The following is a 22,230-nucleotide window of genomic DNA, read 5'->3' as shown; positions in this document are numbered from 1 at the left end:
TACGTATCGTCTTTTCATGTTTGCTATAACAGCTATGAAAATAAAGATGTGAAAATTCATATCTAATCTTCAAGCTTCAACGTCACTTTCGTTAAACATTTTGAATACTTCATCCATGTTGAACGTGAGATTGGTTGTGAGAGGCGTGTTACTCTTTATCACATGTTGTTCGTATTTAAACCATCTTTAGTTCCTTTTGCAATTAACTTCTATATCCATAGATAAATATGCATAAATAATCCATCTAAATCATATTTAAAAGCATAAATAAATTCTTGTTTGTCTTACACGTAATATACACATACCAAAATATTTGAGAGCCCATTGATTTACCAATTTTTATAGAGTTGTTTGCTCTACCATGTAACACTAATGCTATGGTACAACCGATTTAACGAAGATGTTTTGGCACATATTGATTGTAGCACGGTCGATTTACATAAAAGAATAACTATCCTATGGGATAAATGAACATAACATCATAGTTAAGGGGTGTTTATGTAAATAATGCCTTCCTATTTTAAATCAAACGGAGAAAAAATAGTTTTCACACCGATTTATATATTTAATAAATTTTATTTCTGTTTTAAGTTAACCAAATATATTTGAACATTAGACTAATAAAAAACACAAGGAAGAATTAAAAACACTTTTCTCCCATCTCACTCACATTCATCTATTATAAATATTACAATCTTGCTCCATTCATAACATCAACAAGAACTATCACACAAAACTAAAACCATACATTCTAAATTTTTCCCATTTGGTTTTTGTAGATATTTGCTTACTTTCAGAATACTCGACTTGTATCGAATCATATATTGTGTTCATTCATTCGGGATTACTTGAAAGATGGCGAAAAAAGAACAGAAGATTCAACCGAAGACACAGAAGACAATGTCATCGTTACCAGTACTGTCACCGACACTGTCACCATCACCATTGATTACCAGAGAGAGATACAAAGGAGTGCGAATGAGGAGTTGGGGTTCATGGGTTTCTGAAATAAGAGCACCAAATCAGAAATCAAGAATATGGTTAGGATCTTACTCAACTCCTGAAGCAGCAGCAAGAGCCTATGATGCAGCCCTTTTATGCGTTAAGGGCCCAACTGCAAATCTAAACTTTTCTCCCGACCAATATTATGATCATGACTCTTTCACCACCACCACCACCATCATGTCTCCAAAATCCATTAAAAAGGTGGCGGCACTAGCGGCGGCTGCCGCCAATACCGGTCCATCTCCATCTCCACCACCATCTCCATCTTATTCATCACCATTATCACCGGTTTCACCATCTCAATCAACAACTTCATCTAATGAGAAAAGCCAAAGATTGTCTTTTGAAAACGATCCACTTGATGGCACCTTGATGTCGATGGGTTGCACCATGGTGCAACGTCTTTGATTCACCAAGGTACAATGATGTGATGCACAGCGAGTCTTCGTTTGATCCATCCGATGAAGAAGCTGGTGAAATTCGTCTCTGGAGCTTCTACTGAATCCATGTGCTCTTTCTTTTTCTAAATTATTTTCTGGAGTTTTCTTGACTAACATTTAACAAACAGTTTATTCTATTTTTGGAGAAATACATTTTTTATTTTTTTTATATTATTAAATTTACTTATTTTTGTCTATGTAATTAAAGGGTGTTGGTCTCTTGGAGAGTTTCCCATGTGAGCTCCTCCCCGACATTCAAATTTAATTTTCTTCATTTCTTTCTAGTAGAAAGATCTAGAGTTCATATATATATATATATATATATATATATATATATATATATATATATATATATAATATATATATATATATATATATATATATATATAAATATATATATATATATAGATATATATATATATATATATATATATATATATATATATATATATATATATATATATATATATATATATATAAAGCATGGTATCAACGCAGAGTACTAGAGAGAGAGAGAGAGAGAGAGAGAGAGAGAGAGAGAGAGAGAGAGAGAGAGAGAGAGAGAGAGAGAGAGAGAACCCTTGTACCATACATTAATCATCAGAAAAATATATATTTATGTTTGTGCGATTTGTTTGATATTGTTTATCTTCGCTTATTGTAGTGCTCTTTTTTTTTTTTTTTTTTTTTTTTTTTTTTTGAATTTCACAAAAGAAAACAATTATAGTACTAAATAAGGAACAAATAGGATTGATCCAAAAACTTGAAAAGTCAATTGTAAACTAGCCGGATGGATGGGTTGTAAGTATGCTACATTTACCATGGAATAGAAATACCCTTTTGGCATATATATATATATATATATATATATATATATATATATATATATATATATATATATATATATATATATATATATATATATATATATATATATATATATATATATATATATATATATATATATATATATATATATATATATATATATATATATATATATATATATATAAGGCTATAGGGCATGGTTTGCACACACCGCATACCACCGTGATCTCCACCTCATCACCCCACACCATTATCCAATTTGGAGGCATGATGTGACCAAACATCCCCAAGCGACATAGAGAGAAAGAATAAAAGAGAGAAATCATGAGAAAAATGATAGGACTCGACCACTCTACTTTCTCTAGCTTGGGGCTTGAGCTACTGCTGGCATTGTGTGTCCGAGCTACCCTTAAGCTCCACATTAGCAGAGGAAGTTTAGTCGGATGCATTCTAGATTTCCAAAAACAATAAGAGGGTAATGTTACACTCAATTTTCATTACCAATATGTATTAGTTCAAGATGTATAAGTTCAAGATCCGTTCGGTTGCTCAAATTGAATCATCAACTTTATGGAAGTTCATGGATCGTGTAAAATAAAAGTAGTAACAAAGGCAACACCTTTGATTTCATAATTAGAAATAGAAAATTGGATATGTAGATTCTAAGGTTGTTAAAATCACAACCCTGATCGTAAGATCTCATCTAGATAAATTGATCCTAATTTTATTTGCATCGTTTTTCGATAGGATCGCAGGAAGATTGTAGGATCGGAACGTAGGATCGTTAATATATATATTAAAAATCAAATATTTTTTGGACTTAATACGTAGAATACCATTTTGAATTGTTTATGGTTAAATAATGTATTATTTATGTTTTAAAGTATTTATTGTTAACTGAATGATTAACTAATGGATGGATATGTATTTTTTATTTTTTAGAATATTTTTGGTAGGATCTTATTCGATTCGATTTTATGATCACAATCTTTCAAAGCGGAAAACGATCTCACAATGTTGCAAAGCGGAAAACGATCTAATATAAGATACCAATCTTAACAACCTTAGTAGATTCTATGCTATTAGAAATTAATACATACACAAAGAGTGCTTCAACAGAAAATGAGTATGTTCCTAGTTTGGATATAAAAACAACAATTCTACTCGTACAAAAACACACACAAAGTCACAAACACATAAAATAAGAATTGTGTAAACATTTTACTTTTCTAATTAAAAAAGAAAAAAAAAGAAAAAGAGTGATTATTTTAACATAGAGCGAAAAATTCATGGTTAAAATAAAGAACACAAGCACATACTGTGATGTTTTGTTAACACTATAACAACTGTTTCGTAACGACAAGATTGATAGAGTGGTTGAAGGGTACCAGATTGATCATTGGAGAAAGTTAAAAAAGAAACCTGATGGGCTTACTAAGAAAGAAAAGATAAGTACATGGGTTCAAGTTGTCGATTAATAAAAGGATTATGAAGAAAAACACTTCGTCGCCTGAGAGATTCGAACTCTCGCGGGGAAACCCCATGTACTTAGCAGGCACACGCCTTAACCACTCGGCCAAAGCGACTTTGATGTCTATAGAAGGTTTGAGAGCTTAAAATACATTTGTATTTGCGCTAATTTTTAGCTGACGCCGATAATGGTTCGACTTTTTACAAATTGCAGCAATTATTAAATAGTACGATGAAATTACTTGTTACCTCCTTTTAAACCGAATATATTTCTCCCCACAAAATTGTTTTGTTTGCCATTTTATGTATTGCTTTATCAAATAATCAGGTTTCTCAAGTAATTGTTGATGTCATTATTACATTTTGAACAGCAAAATAAGACCCACACGTATCTCCTACAACTTGTACTATTTATTACAATGATTATATCCAAAGTACACCATGTTTCGGTAAATAATTTTAAATGACTATATTTCTATAAAAAAAATTAGTCTTCGTTAATAGTGGGACGTCCTTAATAGTGGTCAAAAGTCAACCGTTTTCAAACAGTAACAAAACTTGCGTCTTCCCTTTGAAAAAATGGTGAGATTTTTCCTCCATACCATTGTTTCATCTTACCAAACTTTCCGATTTCTATTTCATTTTGTGCACAAACATCACAAACACGAAAAAAAAATGAAACTTTATTTCGCCTGAAAATCACAAACAAGATTTTGTAAGATTCTTTGCTCTCTCTTTCCTCTATCCTCCATGCTTATAAGATCGATGGTTTCAACGTCGATCGGGGGGAAACGACATAGAAGATGGAGGTGCAAAGGATAATACAATTGTGGTCAATGTTTCATAGTAACTTTATACCCCATGCAGTGTTGGATCCAGAATTTACAGTATCATAAAGAAAAACTTTTCACAGCTTGTATGGCAATGAATCGGTTTCATCATGGTTTACAAATAACATATCATGACTTTTTACATATTAATCTCCAGAAACGTCGAGTTAAGGCTTTTCTATTTGTGTTATTTGTAGTTTCCATTCCATGGCTTGGATCTAGGGTTAGGAAAAACTTCATTCTTCATAATCAAGGAGATGATATTGAATTTGGAAATGATAATTCAAGTGAGCTTGAGATATTCGAATTGACCATTCAAAATTTGACAAGTGAAGGGTTGGTACGAATGCAAGATAGAGGTTTAATTGTTAACAATAATGATACTAATGAAAAGTTGGTAGATTGCGATTCTTCGCATATTGTTCATGGTAACAAGACGGATATGATGTCATACTCGGATCTAGAGATAAAACAATCAAGCATTGAAAATAAATACGACTTTGCGTTCATGCATGAAGGCGAAGAAGAATTGATAGATAAGTTTCTTAAAGTTGATGGCATTATGGTTGTCTTTAAAATGGACAACCACAAGGCAAAGGCTTCTGAATCATTTCAGAAGCCCTCAAACTACGAAATTATTTACCATAGACAATTTCCTGTCGCGATCATAGCCATGAAGAAAATTAGACTGATTCACGATAAGAATGGTGCTAGCAATACAATTCCACACAGACGACTCATGTTCGCTCAAAAGAAAGCAGAAGCTCTAAAGAATCTTGAAAACGTCCTTCTAGAACCTCCACGAACGGTGTCAGGGAAATCCAACATGTACTCAAAGAAGACACGTTATCTCCCGGACTTGATGCATGATTCTCTTGAAGACTACCCACGAAGAGTGTTCATAGATATTAATGGAGATGGAGGATGGTTCACGAAAAACTACCCTACAAGGAACATGAACTTTGAGATCTATCAAATCGAAACAACAGTACCTGAAATTACTGATACTGATACTAATACCGATGATGAGGCCATGGGCGAGTTGGTGGAGATTGAGATAACAGATTGGTTGAGGGAAAATGTGAGGAACGATGAGTATGTAGTGATGAAAGCAGAGGCGGATGTTGTTGAACAATTGGTGAATAATAAAGCAATAGAGTTGGTAGATGAGTTGTTTTTGGAATGTAAGTATAATTGTGTGAAATGTAAGAAGTGTAAGAGACCATATTGGAAGTGTTTGGCTTTGTATGGTTTGTTGAAAGATGTAGGTGTTGCAGTTCATCAATGGTGGGGATGATTTAAAAGTGAAGGAAGATGGTGAGATTTGTTTTGATTTGAAATTATGGTTTTTGTTATATAAATCTTCAAGCAGTGTTCAATGTGAAGTGTTCAATGTGATGATAACTTGGGAGTTTTTTGTTTGGTTATGGATGTGTAATTAATATAGTAGTTAGAAGAGAAAACTAGTTTGTGGTTTGGTTTGATGATATTCTGTTAATTATTTTTAACACCGGATTACATAAAATGTTTGTTTGTTTATATAAAAATATAAAATACAGATTTGTACAACTCGAGAATCATAGCTTAAACAATAATGTACAATAGATAAAACATATAACAAAGAACAGTGTACTCACCAAATTTTGGCACCCGATACTATAGCTTTTGCCAAAAATGGAAGATTATTAGAAGAGCATTGACTTGTGTTGACCAGGATCCTTCAATGAAGCTGAACAAAAGCAGACATTTCAAGTAGTGCCTTTAACTATCATTACAGGGCATGACACATGGTTGGAGCAGTAGTTGCTTACACTTCCCAAAAACATCCTGCATATACATATACAGGAATGAATATGATGAGCTACATTTAATGAAATGCCCAAAGTGCCCCTCAAGATCAAGGAACCTTGTCAATGTCACTAATACTTTGTTGTAATGGGGAAAAAACTAACTCAAAAGCTTATATGAACATGGCTGAAGGTATGAATATAAATAACGTTACCTCTTGATAGGACCAAAAGAGCGGCATCCCATTACAAGCAAATCAACATGCAACTCCTCAACGGCTTCACATATTTTTTCCTTAGGATCCCCAATCACTATATGTGTCTTCACTTCCATCTGGTAGATAATATCAAATATAGATATGTATAAGTATATTAGAATTATAATTTATACCCCATACTCCATAAAGAACAAGTAGTTTATGTGCACCACAAAAACAAATCATCTCTCACTCTCTCCCTAATTTGGGAACTTTTCTCATCACTGATGTAAGAAAAATTAGCTACCTAACAGAAGCTTACTTACTACACAGTTAAGATATCAATCATATCATATGTGAGCAAATTGGCTACTTAGCATCCTGCAAATTAGCATAACATTAACCTATAATAACATCTAGCGCCTAAACTAATAGATTAGATATGCAGTTAATGAAGATCTTGAAAGAACAGCAGTTTCAGATATCAATAATGAAGAACTTAGAAGAAAGTTATTACTCCTTGTTCAGAAACATGCCAAAGTGAATCACTTGTAAAGAATCTTAATGTTTGTAGATAATTCCCAAGCATACGCACACACACCCAAAAAAAAATACGACTAAGACTGAGAAATCTAACATTCTTATCGGTGCAAATCTTCATAGCATGATTTATGATAGCATCGGTAATCCGCCGCTGGTGCGCCTCAATAGCTTCAGTAAACGCCGGCACCTCCACACTACCTGAATTTTAAAATCACTGTTAATTTCTAACATCGATTATAAAAGATCTCGATCTTACAAAAAGATCAATCGTGTAGAGTAAAATCAAGCAAGCAAAAAAATTAACAAAAATGAAAGTAAGGATAGCACCGGCAGTAAAGCTTCATCGTCTACAGTAAAATCAAGCAAGCAGATAATAAAAAAAAAAGGAATTAAGACGGCATCTGCGTAACAAAACTCAGCCGTGCAGAGTAAAATCTCGATCTAGCAGTTTAGACACTTAACTAGGGCCACCGAAGGGGATAGCACCGGGATTGAGACCGACGGCGATTGATGGCGGTGATTGAACATGAATAATTACTATAGATCCCTCGGGACGAAGCTTGACGTTATCGATTGCCCAATTTAAAGCGTTCATGCTCTCTTCGCTGCCATCGACGGCCACCAGCACACATCCTAGGTTCTCAGGCATGGTTTTCACTCACTCTATCACTTCCACGTGCTACCCTCAAGAGTAGAGCTACAGATATTCGAGCAAGGTCGGTGATTAATGGCGGATGACGTGAGTGAGTGGGATCATGAATAAACTGTCGGGATGATTCTGTTTTACAACTTTTCTCTCAGTAACTTATTAGTCAGCCAGTCAAACTCATTTCATGGTTTCATCTAAAAAACCAAACGTCACCCAATCAATCATTGTGCACCAAGGAAAAATTCGTGTCTACTTTGTTTGGTTAATAGACAATTTTTTTTCACGTTAAAACATGTCTATATATAGCTTAATGGGATAGAAAACTATTTAAGGGTAATTTGCATAAAAAATGTTTTTCCAGACATGTATTTCCCATAAGCCTCAAAATAATATATTTCTAATTGAATAGGTCGGAAAGACAATTGTTTTTAAAACCTCACATCTTTCCTTTTTTCTTTTTTTCGACACTCTTCATCAGACATCATCGCCTCCTCACCAAGCTTCCTACTTCGTCGTCAGCCAACCACCCCCATCGGAGTGCCGCTATAGCCACCAGCTCCGCCCCACACCGCCCCACAGGTAACCATCTCATCTCTTATTATTATTATTATTATTATTATTATTTTTCTGATTTGTTTCTCCTTATTGAAAAGTACCAAACGTGAACCTTTATCTGTTTCATCTTATTTTCTTTCTTTTTCATTTTGGAGCATAAAATTTAGGAAGACCATTTCATATATAAAGTTTCAATCTAAAATTCTGATTTTAACAGACATTTTGTATAATTTTGATTTGGTATGACAATTCGTATTTGAATTTTTTTAATGATTATTATGTAATTTTGATTTTATATGACAATTTATATGTTTTATAACTGTTCAACAACTTCATCCATCATAATATATAACAATATGATAATATGGTCATTTTTCAACATTTAATACAGTGTCAGATGTACAGTCAAACAACATGATTTTTTTTAGTCAGTAAACTTTCTCATATACTACTTTCCTAGACTACAACTATCAAACAGACCCTTAGATTGTGGATGTGGGCAACATGTTAACGTTAGATATCGAGACTTATCATTAGATTTGGAATTTTAAAGATTGAAAAGTTGTTTGGGCGGGCCAATTTCTTTTCTAGGGCTTTTTTGTGTTTTTCAGTTGGGCTTGGCCTTTTACATGTTTAGGACAAATCTTGTCGTTTATATACTTATGAACTGTCGTATTTGTAACATTGTAGCAGAAAAACATGTGTAGAATAAAATTTTTCTCTCTCTCTGGTTCGACAGTGGATGTAGCCTATGACAAGATAATGTGAACCACTTAAATTGTAACATCTGATTATCAGGTATATCCACAATTCAGTCGTACATTGGACGTAAGAAGGGAGTATGTGCAGCGTACTCGTGAGAAGTCCAGATTGGGGAGTCCATGCTAGTACGCTAGGCGTACATGTGGTACACCGGGCATACTAGCCTAGTCACTAAACCCTTATTTTAAGGGTTGCTCCCTATTTAAACAACCTTATATCCCCTTTGGACTATCCTTATCATCCATCATTCCCTCCTCAAATCCTAATTTCGAGTCTAAGTTGTTTGTGTGAGTTTTGGGAGCTTATTAAGTGATTTTGGTGCATATTGTTGAAGAAAGAGGCTAGAGAAGAATGAGTTGTTGCTTCCAAGCTTATAGATCCAAAACTTTTCCTCATTGTGCATATTTTTCAGGTATACAGTTTGTACCTTGATAAGTCCCCTTGTTGATCTCCATGGATGAGTTTTATGAGCTTCTTGTCCCCAAGTTTGGACCTTTATGAGTTTGGAGAACTACAGAGAATATTAGTTATCCTTTCATGTATTTTAGGACTTGTAAATTCATAAAAATGGTTGCTTGATCATTCCCTATGGCCCATTCATGAGTAAAGTAACATAGAGTGTGATGGAAGCTAAAGTTTGTTGTATTGGGTCCTTCCTAGCCATGCAAAGTCTTAAAGTCGACGACTTTATGGATTAAGACACCCTATGATGGTCAGATATGAGGTTGGGTTAGAAGTATTAGTGGATTAAGACACAAAAGTTGGTAAAAGTTGAATCAGACGGAGTACGCCGGGTGTACTCCTAGCTACGCCCCGTGTAGCCAGTTCCGTCCCCGATTGGTTGTTGACCGCATAGTATGCCCCGCGTAAGGAAGAGTACACCCAGCGTACGCGCTAGGCAGTTGACTTCCATTGACTTTTGACTTTTGGTCAAGATTTAGGGTTTTGGACCATGAGAAGGGCAAAATGGTCTTTTTTTACCCCTAAAGGACTTAGTTGTGGGATTTGGTCTCATGAATTGAGTTTTGGACCTTAATTATTAAGTAGAGTTAATTATTTCGTTGACTAGGTGGAGTCTAGTTCTGGCAGTTCGGGTGTGAGATTTACTTGTCGTCAGTATCAAGCGAGTCTCCTCACTTATTCTTACCTGTGTGGTAGAATAATTGTATGTGTGATGACCAGCTGGGTCTAAAATATTATTTTGTATTATATTGTTTATGTGTGACTAAGACTGTAGATAGTCTCCAGGGTTGCTGATAACCCATAGGACATGTTGTTGCCCATTGGGACTACTGATAGTCCCTAGGGTTGCTGATAACCAATAAGTGTTTATTTATGTTGTGTTGTATGTGGTATCTTGGGAAACTCACTAAGCTTCGTGCTTACAGTTGTTGATTTATATGTTTTAGGTACTTATGAGGATCACGGGAAGGTGAAGGTCTGATTGTACACACTCGTTGGGAGATTTGTTACTGGGACAGTTTGAGAACTCTGATATTTTGTGATAATGGTTGTTTTGGATAATTATGTGTTTGATAACTTGGTTTGTGAAACTTTATTTTTGGTAAATTAAAAATGAAAATTTTGGTTTAAAATTTGAGTTGTTACAATTTGGAATCAGAGCTTGGTTTAAGGGATATGGATGAATCTCAAGGTGATTCCAAACTCAAACTAAGGATCTGATTTTTTTTATAAAAACTTAACAGAGAAATGAAGATTTTTACAGGAGAAAAACCCAGTGAAGTTGTGTGTACAATTAACCAGAGCTCGAGCGGTAGTTTCCCAAAATACCCCAATTCATAATATGAGTAGTGTAGAGCTGATATTTTATGAGCTGGTAGAATTACTAAACAACCCTCAACCTTCAAAATACTTTACAAACTAATACATAAATTACATTTTAACCTCAAAACTCTTAATTATAACTTTTAACCCCCAAACTATCTCCTTGCTACACTATTATGCATTTATAGCTATTAATCATTTATTAATTTGTCTATTTATTTATTAAATAAACGGGGTGTTATAGATAGACTGCAATTAACACATATACAAATAACAACATGTACTTGGTCCACAACTTTACAGAATGGATTACCCCTGGCCCACAGTGTGAGTTGGATTGCCTTCCGGGCCCACAACTCACATCTGGATTGCCTCCGAGCCCATAATAAGAGTCTGGTATGCCCTACCCGACCCTCAGCTCGTATCTGGAATGCTCCTGAGCCCACAATACGAGTCTGGCATGCCCTACCCGACCCTCAGCTCGTATCTGGAATGCTCCCGAGTCCTCAGTATAAGTCTGGCATGCCCCGCTCGACCCTCAACTCATATCTGGAATACTCCCGAGACCTCAGTATGAATCTGGCATGCCCCGTCCGGCCCTCAGCTCATATGTGGAATATTCTAGGGTTTGTTGGCTACCGCAAAAAGCAGTACAACCTCAACCCAACCCACATAATATATCAACATATAACATAACTAATGCATATACATATAATCACATAATAATACAGGTAGTCCTGTAGATCTACCAAACTGGCATAGCAACTAGCATGAAAAACTAACTCATACTCTACATAATACCAACTGCTAGGATTTCATATCCAATAGTCCGACATTAGTGCCTTCGACCCCTTAGTATAGTGAGGATAGCTCACATAGAAATGCTGAAGTCTCACGGATGAAACTCCAGTTGTTGGTTGACAAATTCCCGAACTGCCAACATCAAACAATACCCAATTAATACTTGGGTTCCAATGCATAACCACAACTCCATACTTGGGGTAAAAGACTACTTTACCCCTAACTTAGCTTTATTCAGTTCAAGGCCCAATCCAAAGGCCTAAAAGTCAAACCATGGACCAAAGCCCAACATATGGCCCAATTTTCCAAATTGGGCCAGACCTCTACATGGTATTTCCTTAAGGCCCATCTAATTATTCTAGTCAAACCTCTTGGTATTCCTATGGCCCAATATCACATAATCATCAAGGCCCAATTATGGTTCACCTATGGCCTAATTTTCCAAATTGGGCCTAAGTCCTTCCCATGGGCCTTATCCTAAATCTCATCCAATTATTTTGGTCCATTTAATTGTCCTTGGATAGCCCATGAATAACCCAAATCACCAAAGCCTGAAAGAAAGGCTCAACTTAAGGCCCAAGTGAAATTAGGGTTTTCACATGAAATGACGATTTATGGTTAAGTGTTTCTTACTTAACCCATTAAGGACATAATCCATTAAGTCTAGTATTGCTTTAGGTTAATTTGCAAATGATTATTAATTAACATTTTCTGTTTATTAAATAATTCACGTGTGTGTCCTAATCAATCCCCAAAATTAGGGTTTCATGACATTAGGGTTTTCCAAACCCTAATTAGGGTTTCCAACCCAAATACTAGCCCATTTATTAAGTGGTTGGGCTTTTAGGTCAATTAGGGCTTCATTGGGCCCATTAGAGTTTCATTAGTCGGGCACCATCCACTACCACCTCGGGTAGTGGTGGTCAACGGTAGCTCACGGCGGCGACCACCACCTAACGGTGGTGGTAAAGGATTTTCTTTACTATTATGATTGATTACAAATTACAATACAATCCAAATAACACAAACACACACTAATAAAAACACACACACACAACCACAAAACCACCTTGTGGTGGCCGGTGGTGGTATATGTGGCAACCACCACCTCACAATGGTGGTGGTGGCCCTCCAACGATTTCCGGGTAGCTAGCTACACATACACACGCATGACACGTCTTTTGTTCACAAAAGAGTCCAGCCACCCACCTGGTGTCGTACGATGGCGTTGTAGAGGGTGACAATAGTAGCAACAGCTAACGACAGCGTCGTCGGCGGCAACATCACGGGAAGACGGCAGAAGCGGCAGCTTGAACGAAAAGAAGAAGGAGAAGGATGGTGGCGGATGAAATAGTGGAACGATGGTGCGTCGTCCACAGATAGTAGCGGCTCCTCACATGGTTTGCTTCTCCGGCAAAGAGAGTCGTGGCGGCAGAGGATTGGAGAAGGGAGGGTACGCGCAACCCAACCACGAACTACCATAAGGTCCATGGTCGTTAGCCTCCGACTCCCGCGACTGGATCAATGATGGCGGCGATCCATCGTCTGCGTCGGCAACAAAGGTCCATCGACGACCTTGGTTGATCGGAGCAGCATGAAGAGAAAGGGATATGGCGGCTGGACGAGGGAGAAGAAGATGACGGCTGGTTGAAGAGGTTAGGGTTAGGGTTACGGGAGGAACAGACGACTATATACCCGACCCTTCAAACGTCGACCCATAATGACATAAATGATCCTTCTTTATTTATTTATTTATTTATTTTTTAACTTAGGTCCCTAATTTACCATCTAAACCCCTCCTTCTGAAAACATTTACAAATTAAGTCCGAAATCTTACCAATTAGCCCCTCCTTCCACAAATCCTTTTCAACATAGGTCCATAATTTACTCTTTAGCCCCTGACTTCTAAAATCCTTTACAAAATAAATCCCATAATTACACTTTAACCCCCGGAGATTCAAATATCATCATTTGGCTTCCCAAAACCAACACCTCGCTAATTATTATTTGATTTTGGTTATCAAATAATAATGAAACTACATCTCGGGGTTCCAGATTTATTATTTAATTATTCTATTTTAAACGGGATGTTACAACTCTCTCTCACTTAAATTTTATTTCATCCTTGAAATCGTTTCTCATCATTCCTTACATGCCAGAGAACTTGAACTACATGGCCATAATCCTGAACATAACCCCAGTCTTCCCAAAGCAAACAAAGCTAACCCTAACAGGGTTCTGAAATATGAAAATAAACAAGTTCCTTGTAATATGATCACATTTACTCAATCCAAAATATGTAGTCTCGAGGTGGTCTAGTTCCCTGACAGACTGCCCACACTGAATCATTGTCAGATTCATTACACTCATCTCCCAACTGACTACTCAACTTCTGATAATCTGGGGTTTCTACTAGAATGCAGAGTCACATACCAAATTTCCCTGCAGCACACTTATACTTGGCAAAAAGCTCATTCGGAGTACTGGATTCCTGCCCAGTTGCTGAACCAAGAGCAATCTCATAGTCGCTCCACGCGATTCCTGAAGGATACTTCGACCAACAGTAGTTGTCCAAGCTATATCACCACTCATAGCTCCATCAATCCTCTGGTCATCCGATCATAACAGCCTGACAACCTGTCGCCACCGAATCCAATGCAAAAATTGAATGCTACCAAAATAATTGTAGTCTTACATCATGACTGGTCTCCAATGACCTACTGTTTCCTGATTCCAATCATGTCGTGGTCTACCCACAATCTTACGAACTAGTCCACCTGGCCTAATCATCTGAAAGGATCTGTGAGTGCTATGAATCATCTCGTAGTCTCACAACACTTCCCACACCATTTGACCGCTAGTGAATGCTACGAATACCCCCATACTCTTACAATACTTTCCATACTATCGAATTGCTTGTGAATGCTACGGCTACCCCCGCAGTCTTATAACACTTTCGCTCTAACACAACCGCAACCTGATGGCTTACCCTCCATCTATCAATCCAATTACCCTCAGAGTCTAACACACACTCGACCGAATACCCGATCTGAATTCAATTCATGACCGGAACCCCAAACTGATTCCCCAAATTCTTCTATCAAGTACCAAAAAGACACGTTTCTCATGCTGGGGAGTTTTACCGAACCCCTAACTCACCCAACCCTCAAACCAAACAACCACTTGGGCTGCCTTCCTCCCTGACGGAGGTGGGAAGCTTATCCCAATTCCAAAACCGCTCCTACTTCTGAATCTCGGGATAATTCTCCCCCACTTAGATTCGACTAAGTCTTCACAATACATGAAAGTTGGAGAATTCCCAATCGTTCTCACTTCCAACGATTGATCTGATGACAACCAACTCTTTCCAACTAGTGCTCCATTACCAGCCAATCCCAAATGATCACACACTTCTAAGAACTAGTTGAACACTTCCTGAATCCTAGTGAAACCAACAGTCCCTAATACTTGAATGATCCCACACTCAAACCTTGAAGACCTAAAGATAAGTGCTCCAACTAATATCTCAACAACGAGCTACTTCCCTTGGCACTCTCATCCGCCAATCAATAACGGTTACTAAAACCACTGAATCCTGACAATGCTGAATAACCATCCTATGGGACCCTATCCACAGACCTCCCACATAATACCCCTCTTCCCAAGGTGCTCCAAACAAATCTCCCGCTCTCGGACTTTAGAAATCATATCATTTAGGGTCTCGCACCCTGACTCACTCACCAGATTAGTCGTCCACAACTGAGATGCAGTAGCTGAAGCAAACTCTGCCCTATATCGGGCTACAAACTACTCCCAATACATAGTTTTCGATCCCAAAAGTGCAATAAATCGCACAATCCATCATTACTGCCCGATATAAGATATCCAACGTGAATCGGATCTTAACTCCTATGGGTAGGGATGGTAATCGTGTATGCCTCACAAGATACTTATTTCATATCGACCCACCTGCCCTCACCAACGCTAAAATAATGTCGTCAACCCCGGCGACTAACTGACCCCGAGCTAGAATACAACCTGATCCTGGGGTCCCAAGTCTGCTCACTCCTTCGAGCTCAAAAATTGAAAGGGCACAATCCTTGCCCTATAAAATGACATTCCAATCCATCAATTAACCTTTCTATTTCCAACTGCAAAACCCCAGCTGAACATAATCATCTCTCCTTCCCGGAGTCCCCGCGAGTCACATTTCGGCCTCGAGCAAAACCCCCGAAGCCTCAAATCTGGAAACTCATGTGCTAGCCTCTCCCGCTCAACCCGCGGAATGTAACGAGTACAAAACATCTTTCTAATTCTAAGTAACTGCAACCCTCTGCTCATTAGAATATATCCCAGTAACAAGTCCTGATACTGGAAAGCTCGACCAACTCCTTCCCCTGCTGTCGTTACAGCTTTTGTAGCTACTGCGACAGCCGTCTCAGCAAGGGCTGCATAGCGCTCAAAGAAATACTCAACCATGGCGGTCTTAATAGACCCAAACATCTTCGAAAATTGTCCCCGGGAAATCTCGATCACTTCCTCCCGGATGATCTCACTGACACGGTCCTCTGACAATACTAGTCTATCCTATCTGCTAGCTTCTGATCCTAACCCGGATTCGGTCTCAAGACGTCTCGTAACCACCATTCTGATAATACACCAGAGAGATCTCTGATAATCCATAAAATAACAGGGAACCAACTCCCAACTAAACCCTAGGGGTTGTAACTTCCTTGCTACGCGTATGGGTTGTAAGAATTGGGGTATAGAAAAAGCTTGGAAATTCTGATAATTGTGGTTTTTACTTTCAGATTAAAGTATTTGGGTGGTACTCCCAATCTTTAATCGGATAAGACTCAGAATTGAGAGAAAACAAAAGAGAGAATGTTTTCATGTTATGAAGAAGAAGTATACCAACCACAGATTCGGATATAATCATATAACAGAAAAAACTTTCTATCTTAAGACTGCCACATGACAGTTTTATGTCCTAAAATTGTCCACAAATGGTCATAAACAACCTTAAATCCAGTTCTAGAATATGGATCACAAAACCGGGTACATTTATCAAAAATCCGGATTTCTGATGCAATTTCCAACCCAAATACTAGCCCATTTATCAAGTGGTTAGGCTTTTAGGTCAATTAGGTATTCATTAGGCCCATTAGGGTTTCACTAGTCGGGCACCACCCACTAACACCTCGGGTAGTAGTGGTCAACGGTGGTGGTGACGAATTTTCTTTACTATTCCGATTGATTACAACTTACAATACAATCCAAATAACACACACTAATAAAAACACACCCACACAACCACCTTATGGTCGCCGGTGGTGGTATATGTGGCAGCCACCACCTCATGGTGGTGGTGGTGACCCTCCAACGATTTTTGGCCAGCTAGTTACACATACACACGCATGACATGTCTTCTGTTCACAAAAGAGTCCAGCTACCCACCAGGTGGTGTACAATGACGGTGTAGAGGGTGACAACAGCAGCAGCGGCTAACGACAACGTCGTCGGCAGCAACATCATGGGAAGATGGCAGAAGCTGCGGCTAGAACGAAAAGAAAAAGGAAAAGGATGGTGGATGATGAAACAGTGGAACAATGATGCATCGTCCATCGATGGCAGCGGCTCCTCACATGGTTCGCTTCTTTGGCAAAGAGAGTCGTGGCGGCAGAAGATTAGAGAAGGGAGGGTGCGCGCAACCCAACCACGAACCACCACAAGGTCCATGGTCGTTAGCCTCCGATTCCCTCGAATGGATCAATGATGGCGGCGATCCATCGTCTTTGTTGGCAGCAAAGGTCTGTCGACGACCTTGGTTGATCGGAGCAGCATGAAGAGAAAGGGATATGGCGGCTGGATAAGGGAGAAGAAGATGACGGCTAGTTAAAGAGGTTAGGGTTAGGGTTACGGGAGGAATGGACGACTATATACCCGTCCCTTCAAACTTCGACGCATAATGACATAAATGATCCCTCTTTCTTTCTTTTCTTTCAGCTTAGGTCCCTAATTTACCATCTAAACCCCTCCTTCTGAAAACACTTACAAATTAAATCCGAAATCTTACCAATCAGCCCCTCCCTCCACAAATCCTTTTCAACATAGGTCCAAAATTTACTCTATAGCCCCTAACTTCTAAAATCCTTTGCAAAATAAATCCCATAATTACACTTTAACCCCCAAAGATTCAAATATCGTCATTTGGCTTCCCAAAACCAACACCACGCTAATTATTATTTAATTTTGGCTATAAAATAATAATGAAATTACATCTTGGGGTTCCAGATTTATTATTTATTTATTCTATTTTAAACGGGATGTTACACAAAGTATTAAGCCTACAAATAGCATGTAATTGACATAAACAACATAAAATACTAGTTAAGAGTTTATCTCTTTATGTATCTTGTAGAACTTATTGTATTTGGCCTTTAGGAACTAATGTCACACCCCCAAACCAGAACGTCGGAATTGTTTGAGAGCAGATGACTTCATGTAGTATCATAACAGTTGAGTAAATAGTAAAGAAAGCAAACACATCCATCATAAATATAATTTTAAAAGTTATGTTGTTCATTGTAATACATGTTTCAAAAGAAATTACATTATGATGATATAATAAGTTTGAAATTGACGCCTTAGCGTCCCTTCCCCAAAAGCTGTTGTTTACCTGTATTACTGAATCACTGAGAAATACAAGTAGTTTTGAAAAAGTGTCAACAATTAAGTTGGTGAGTTCATAAGTATTTTTGTATAAGAATTGTATGCCTTTTTGTATAAAGTAACTGAGTTTGTTTCTAGAAAATCCAATATTTTCCATAAATGAATAGTAGTTTTAAAAGTTCCAAAAACTGGAATGCATAAGTATTTTCCATACCTAAAATAGTGTAAGTAGATTTATATATGTATATATAACCTCTAAGGCGTTTAATAGCCCCGTAAATCAAATGTTTTAATTCTTCAGGTGAGTTTTATAACCGTACTATTGACCCAGACTTCCTGTCACAGTGCTCTTCAGGCGTTGGAATGATATGACGTTTGTCACCCCAGACCTGCCGGTGCAACTGTAGCTAACTGTTTAAGTGCGGGATTGTCAATCCCGTATAGATCTATACATAAGTATCACGCTCTCCTTACTGGAGATTATGGTTTATAACACATGACTTGAAATGCGTACTTGAAAGTACATGAAGTTAAATGTCTCATAAAATTTAGATTTACGTATGAAAAGTCTATTTTCTTGTAAATATAAGTATTTCCTTTTTATAGTGTTTATAGAGTGTAAAATATCATGAATATCTCGTAAACTATACCTATTATAGTTTTTCAAAAGTGTGTTTCATTTGAATGATAAACCTTGGTGTATTACTAACTTTGCATGTAAAGTATAACATTTGTAATAACGTTATTTTACTTATTTAATATTTATACACAAAATGTAGATAAAGCATTAGAAACTGTATGTAACGATTTGCATTTTAACATAAGTTTTTCTTGCGTTTCACTTGTATTTTCCCCCCTAAAATATAGTAAAACGTGAAAATATAGGGGTATGAACTCACCTGGTAGAAGTGACGATTTGATGAAAACGATGTTTAACTCGGGCAACACTTCGACCGGAAAGTGGAAAATTTCTCGAGAGTTTCGGACCTTTGTCGGAGCTTGGATACGTAACCCGGGCGTCGGGATAGTTTCGGGAGGCTCGAGAGTGAGAAAATATGGGAGAGATGTTGTAAATTGGCAAAAAGTTCGGAAGCCTCGCACCCTTTATATTGGGGTGGAACCGACCCTCGTACGTTGGGCGTACTCGCGTATGCTGGGTGTACGTCATGCATGACACCTTCGTCGGATACCGGACTTCGGATGGGACGGGCTTGAAGGTAGTAGGGAGACGTGGTCGATCCGAGGCCTCGTATTGAGTACGCTGGGCGTACCCTCGTACACCATAGCATACTCCCCTTGGTTTGTGTGCCCTAATCTTCTAAAATACGTAACTTTTGCATACGAGCTCCGTTTTTGATGTTCTTTATATCCACGCGTAGGTGAGAATATAGTCTAAAACTTTCATTTAGACTTCTTTGGGAAATTTTGACTTTGTTTTTAATTATATATTTTTAATAGGTCAGGACAGGAAAAGACCGTTAAAAATTCATAACTTCTTCATCCGATGTCCGTTTTCGTCTGTCTTTTTACCTTTATACTACTATTGTCGAGATCTTCAATTCTCGTTTAGGTTGTGTTGGCTAAATATCGCTTGATCTTTATTTCGAGTTTTTTGCTGTCTACTGCTATTCTGAAACTTAGCAAAATCATAACTTCCTCATACGAAGTCAAATTTGGACGTTCTTTTTTATGCACGATCATGGTTTAACCTAATCTAAGATTTTTGTTTAGATTCCTAGGGCTAAAAAGTATTTTATTGAAATTTCACTTTTTACACTTAACAGTGTTTTATCGGCAGATCTCTGATTGGTCATAACTTCTTCGTTATAACTCAGATTTGAGTGTTCTTTATATTTCTGAAAACCTTGACACGATATCCATCATTTTATGTATCTCAATTGAGACTTTTGAACATTTCATTTCTGATGTTATTTTTATTTATTTATTTATTAATTCAAAAATAGATTACAATACTTGACTTAGGTCATTAAATTGACTTGAAATATCGGGTTGTCACAATTCATAAATATTACAGTACATGTAATCGATCCTATACCCGAAGCATATTGGACATGATTCATAAAGACATGATACTTGACCAATCTTTTGCTACAATATTTCTATTTGCCATGTTCTCATAATTCGAATTATGAAGAGGGATCATAATCAAATTTTAAGAACGCAATTAACATTTCCATATATTGAATTTCCTTATGTTGAACCATTCCAACATAAAATTCATATATATATATATATATATATATATATATATATATATATATATATATATATATATATATATATATATATGACTAAATTTGATTAAAAACTCAATCTAAGCTTTTAGATTTTGAAATGAAGTATAATTTCCTCTCCCTTAAATATAGCAAAACAACTTTTCAAACCCTACAACTTTGCGATTTGAAACCTTTTGTTTTTCTATAATTAATATTGCTAACTTGCAACACTTTCCATAATAATTATGCTCCCAGTAGCATAATAATTATTATCTTACTAACATAACACTTATGTTCCCACTAGCTTTGACATGTATTCAGAAATCAGTTGGACTTCTACAAATCAATACTTATTGACTTCCTTTCCAAAGTTTAGATTTCTGATACGAGATGCTTCAATAAGACTTTATCTAGGCTTCTCAAACTCATACACCTTTCCTTATATAGCTCATATGTGTGTCTAAACAATTTTAGAACTTATAGCAATAAGTCTCAAATGTTTAGACCTTTGCCATTTCTCACAATTCGAACTATGAAGAGGGATGCCGTAATTATAATCGAATTTGAGAATGCAAATATCACAATTGCTAACTATTAAAATCTACTTAGTGAAAACATTTCCTCACAATCATTTTAATGAATTTGAGACAAACCTTACGACACTTAGATTTTATAGTGTATGTGTTCCTATCCATGTGAATTTGTCAAACCATAATTTTAAGACAAGGTTAGTGACAAATCCAAACTCATATGGAATGAACTTGTTCAATCTTAATTTCTTGCCACCTGGTAGCACAAGGGCCTACCATGTCTTCCAAGTTGTTAAGCAGCTCACCCATACTGATCAATGAAACTTTCATTGATCCAGGTGATTTGCTTTATGCAAACAACTGAGAACTCATAGAACTCACATGCATAGTCAACTTTTAACTGGAATGAGCACAAAAATAAGAATATTTCATCACGATAGGTTAGAACCTTAATTCGTGTGCTAGTGATTAACAATATGTTTATTCTTGATTAGTTCTTGAAACTTGTCAAGATCTTTAAGACTCCTACTAACCTCTTGACAAATAAGATTCTCTTGTCATGACCCATTACTTGACAGACAAATATTCAAGAGTTAGTGTGGATTCTTATCAAGATGAACACTTCCCACAATTGGTCTTAGTTGGTCTTTGTCTTATCCAAGACATCACAACTTACCAATTTCTAATGTACAATAGTAAGAAACATTTTACTCTACATATTACAAGTGTTATAAACCTTCTTAAGATTATGTCACTCAAGGGAAAAAACTCGAAGTATGACTCTAAGACTTGATTTTGGAACGAAGTATGACTCATCTTCTTGATTTAACCATTTCAACAATTCACGATTCCTCTTCTTATCCATAGAAATGCACTAAGATGACCTTAGAGGATCAATTGTGATAGGGTTTTCCATAATCATTAAGATGATCATAAAACATGATACTAAAGTACTCTAGCATCTTTTCAGATTGGAGAAACTTTTATCTTTTTGCCTAATTTGATTCTTCTTATTCGTTCTGCTACACATTGAAATCTTTTCAACGATTCAGAATTGTACTTAATCTTGTAAGTATAACCATATTTACTTACTTTCAGTAAATCATGACGAATAGTTTTCTCGATCTTTGTGGTGGACC

The 22,230-nt window shown here is 36.8% G+C and overlaps 3 protein-coding genes and 1 non-coding gene across 4 annotated transcripts; 2 read left to right on the top strand and 2 right to left on the bottom strand.

The window, feature by feature from the left end:
- Positions 1-640: 640 nt before the first annotated feature.
- On the top strand, positions 641-1,735 carry LOC111898867 (ethylene-responsive transcription factor ERF012-like). The gene has a single exon (XM_052764507.1). The coding sequence runs from the start codon at positions 856-858 to the stop codon at positions 1,411-1,413; it is 558 nt and encodes a 185-aa protein (XP_052620467.1). The 5' UTR covers positions 641-855; the 3' UTR covers positions 1,414-1,735.
- A 2,042-nt stretch (positions 1,736-3,777) lies between these two features.
- Positions 3,778-3,859, bottom strand: TRNAS-GCU (transfer RNA serine (anticodon GCU)). Its single transcript has one exon. It is a non-coding gene; the product is annotated as a tRNA-Ser (tRNA).
- Positions 3,860-4,604: 745 nt separating this feature from the next.
- Positions 4,605-5,986, top strand: LOC111898838 (uncharacterized). The gene has a single exon (XM_023894715.2). The coding sequence runs from the start codon at positions 4,605-4,607 to the stop codon at positions 5,868-5,870; it is 1,266 nt and encodes a 421-aa protein (XP_023750483.1). The 3' UTR covers positions 5,871-5,986.
- Positions 5,987-6,088: 102 nt separating this feature from the next.
- LOC111898840 (universal stress protein PHOS34) lies at positions 6,089-7,910 on the bottom strand. Its single transcript, XM_023894716.3, has 4 exons — positions 7,563-7,910; positions 7,195-7,298; positions 6,576-6,694; positions 6,089-6,400 (listed from the first exon to the last, which is right to left on the bottom strand). The coding sequence occupies exons 1-4, from the start codon at positions 7,747-7,749 to the stop codon at positions 6,322-6,324; spliced, it is 489 nt and encodes a 162-aa protein (XP_023750484.1). The 5' UTR covers positions 7,750-7,910; the 3' UTR covers positions 6,089-6,321.
- Between the last annotated feature and the right edge of the window lie 14,320 nt (positions 7,911-22,230).

The sequence above is a fragment of the Lactuca sativa genome, chromosome 6 (genome assembly GCF_002870075.4).
Source record: "Lactuca sativa cultivar Salinas chromosome 6, Lsat_Salinas_v11, whole genome shotgun sequence".
NCBI lineage: Eukaryota > Viridiplantae > Streptophyta > Magnoliopsida > Asterales > Asteraceae > Lactuca > Lactuca sativa.
The sequence above is the reverse complement of the archived record's forward strand: the minus strand, read 5'-3'. Positions and strand labels throughout refer to the sequence as shown.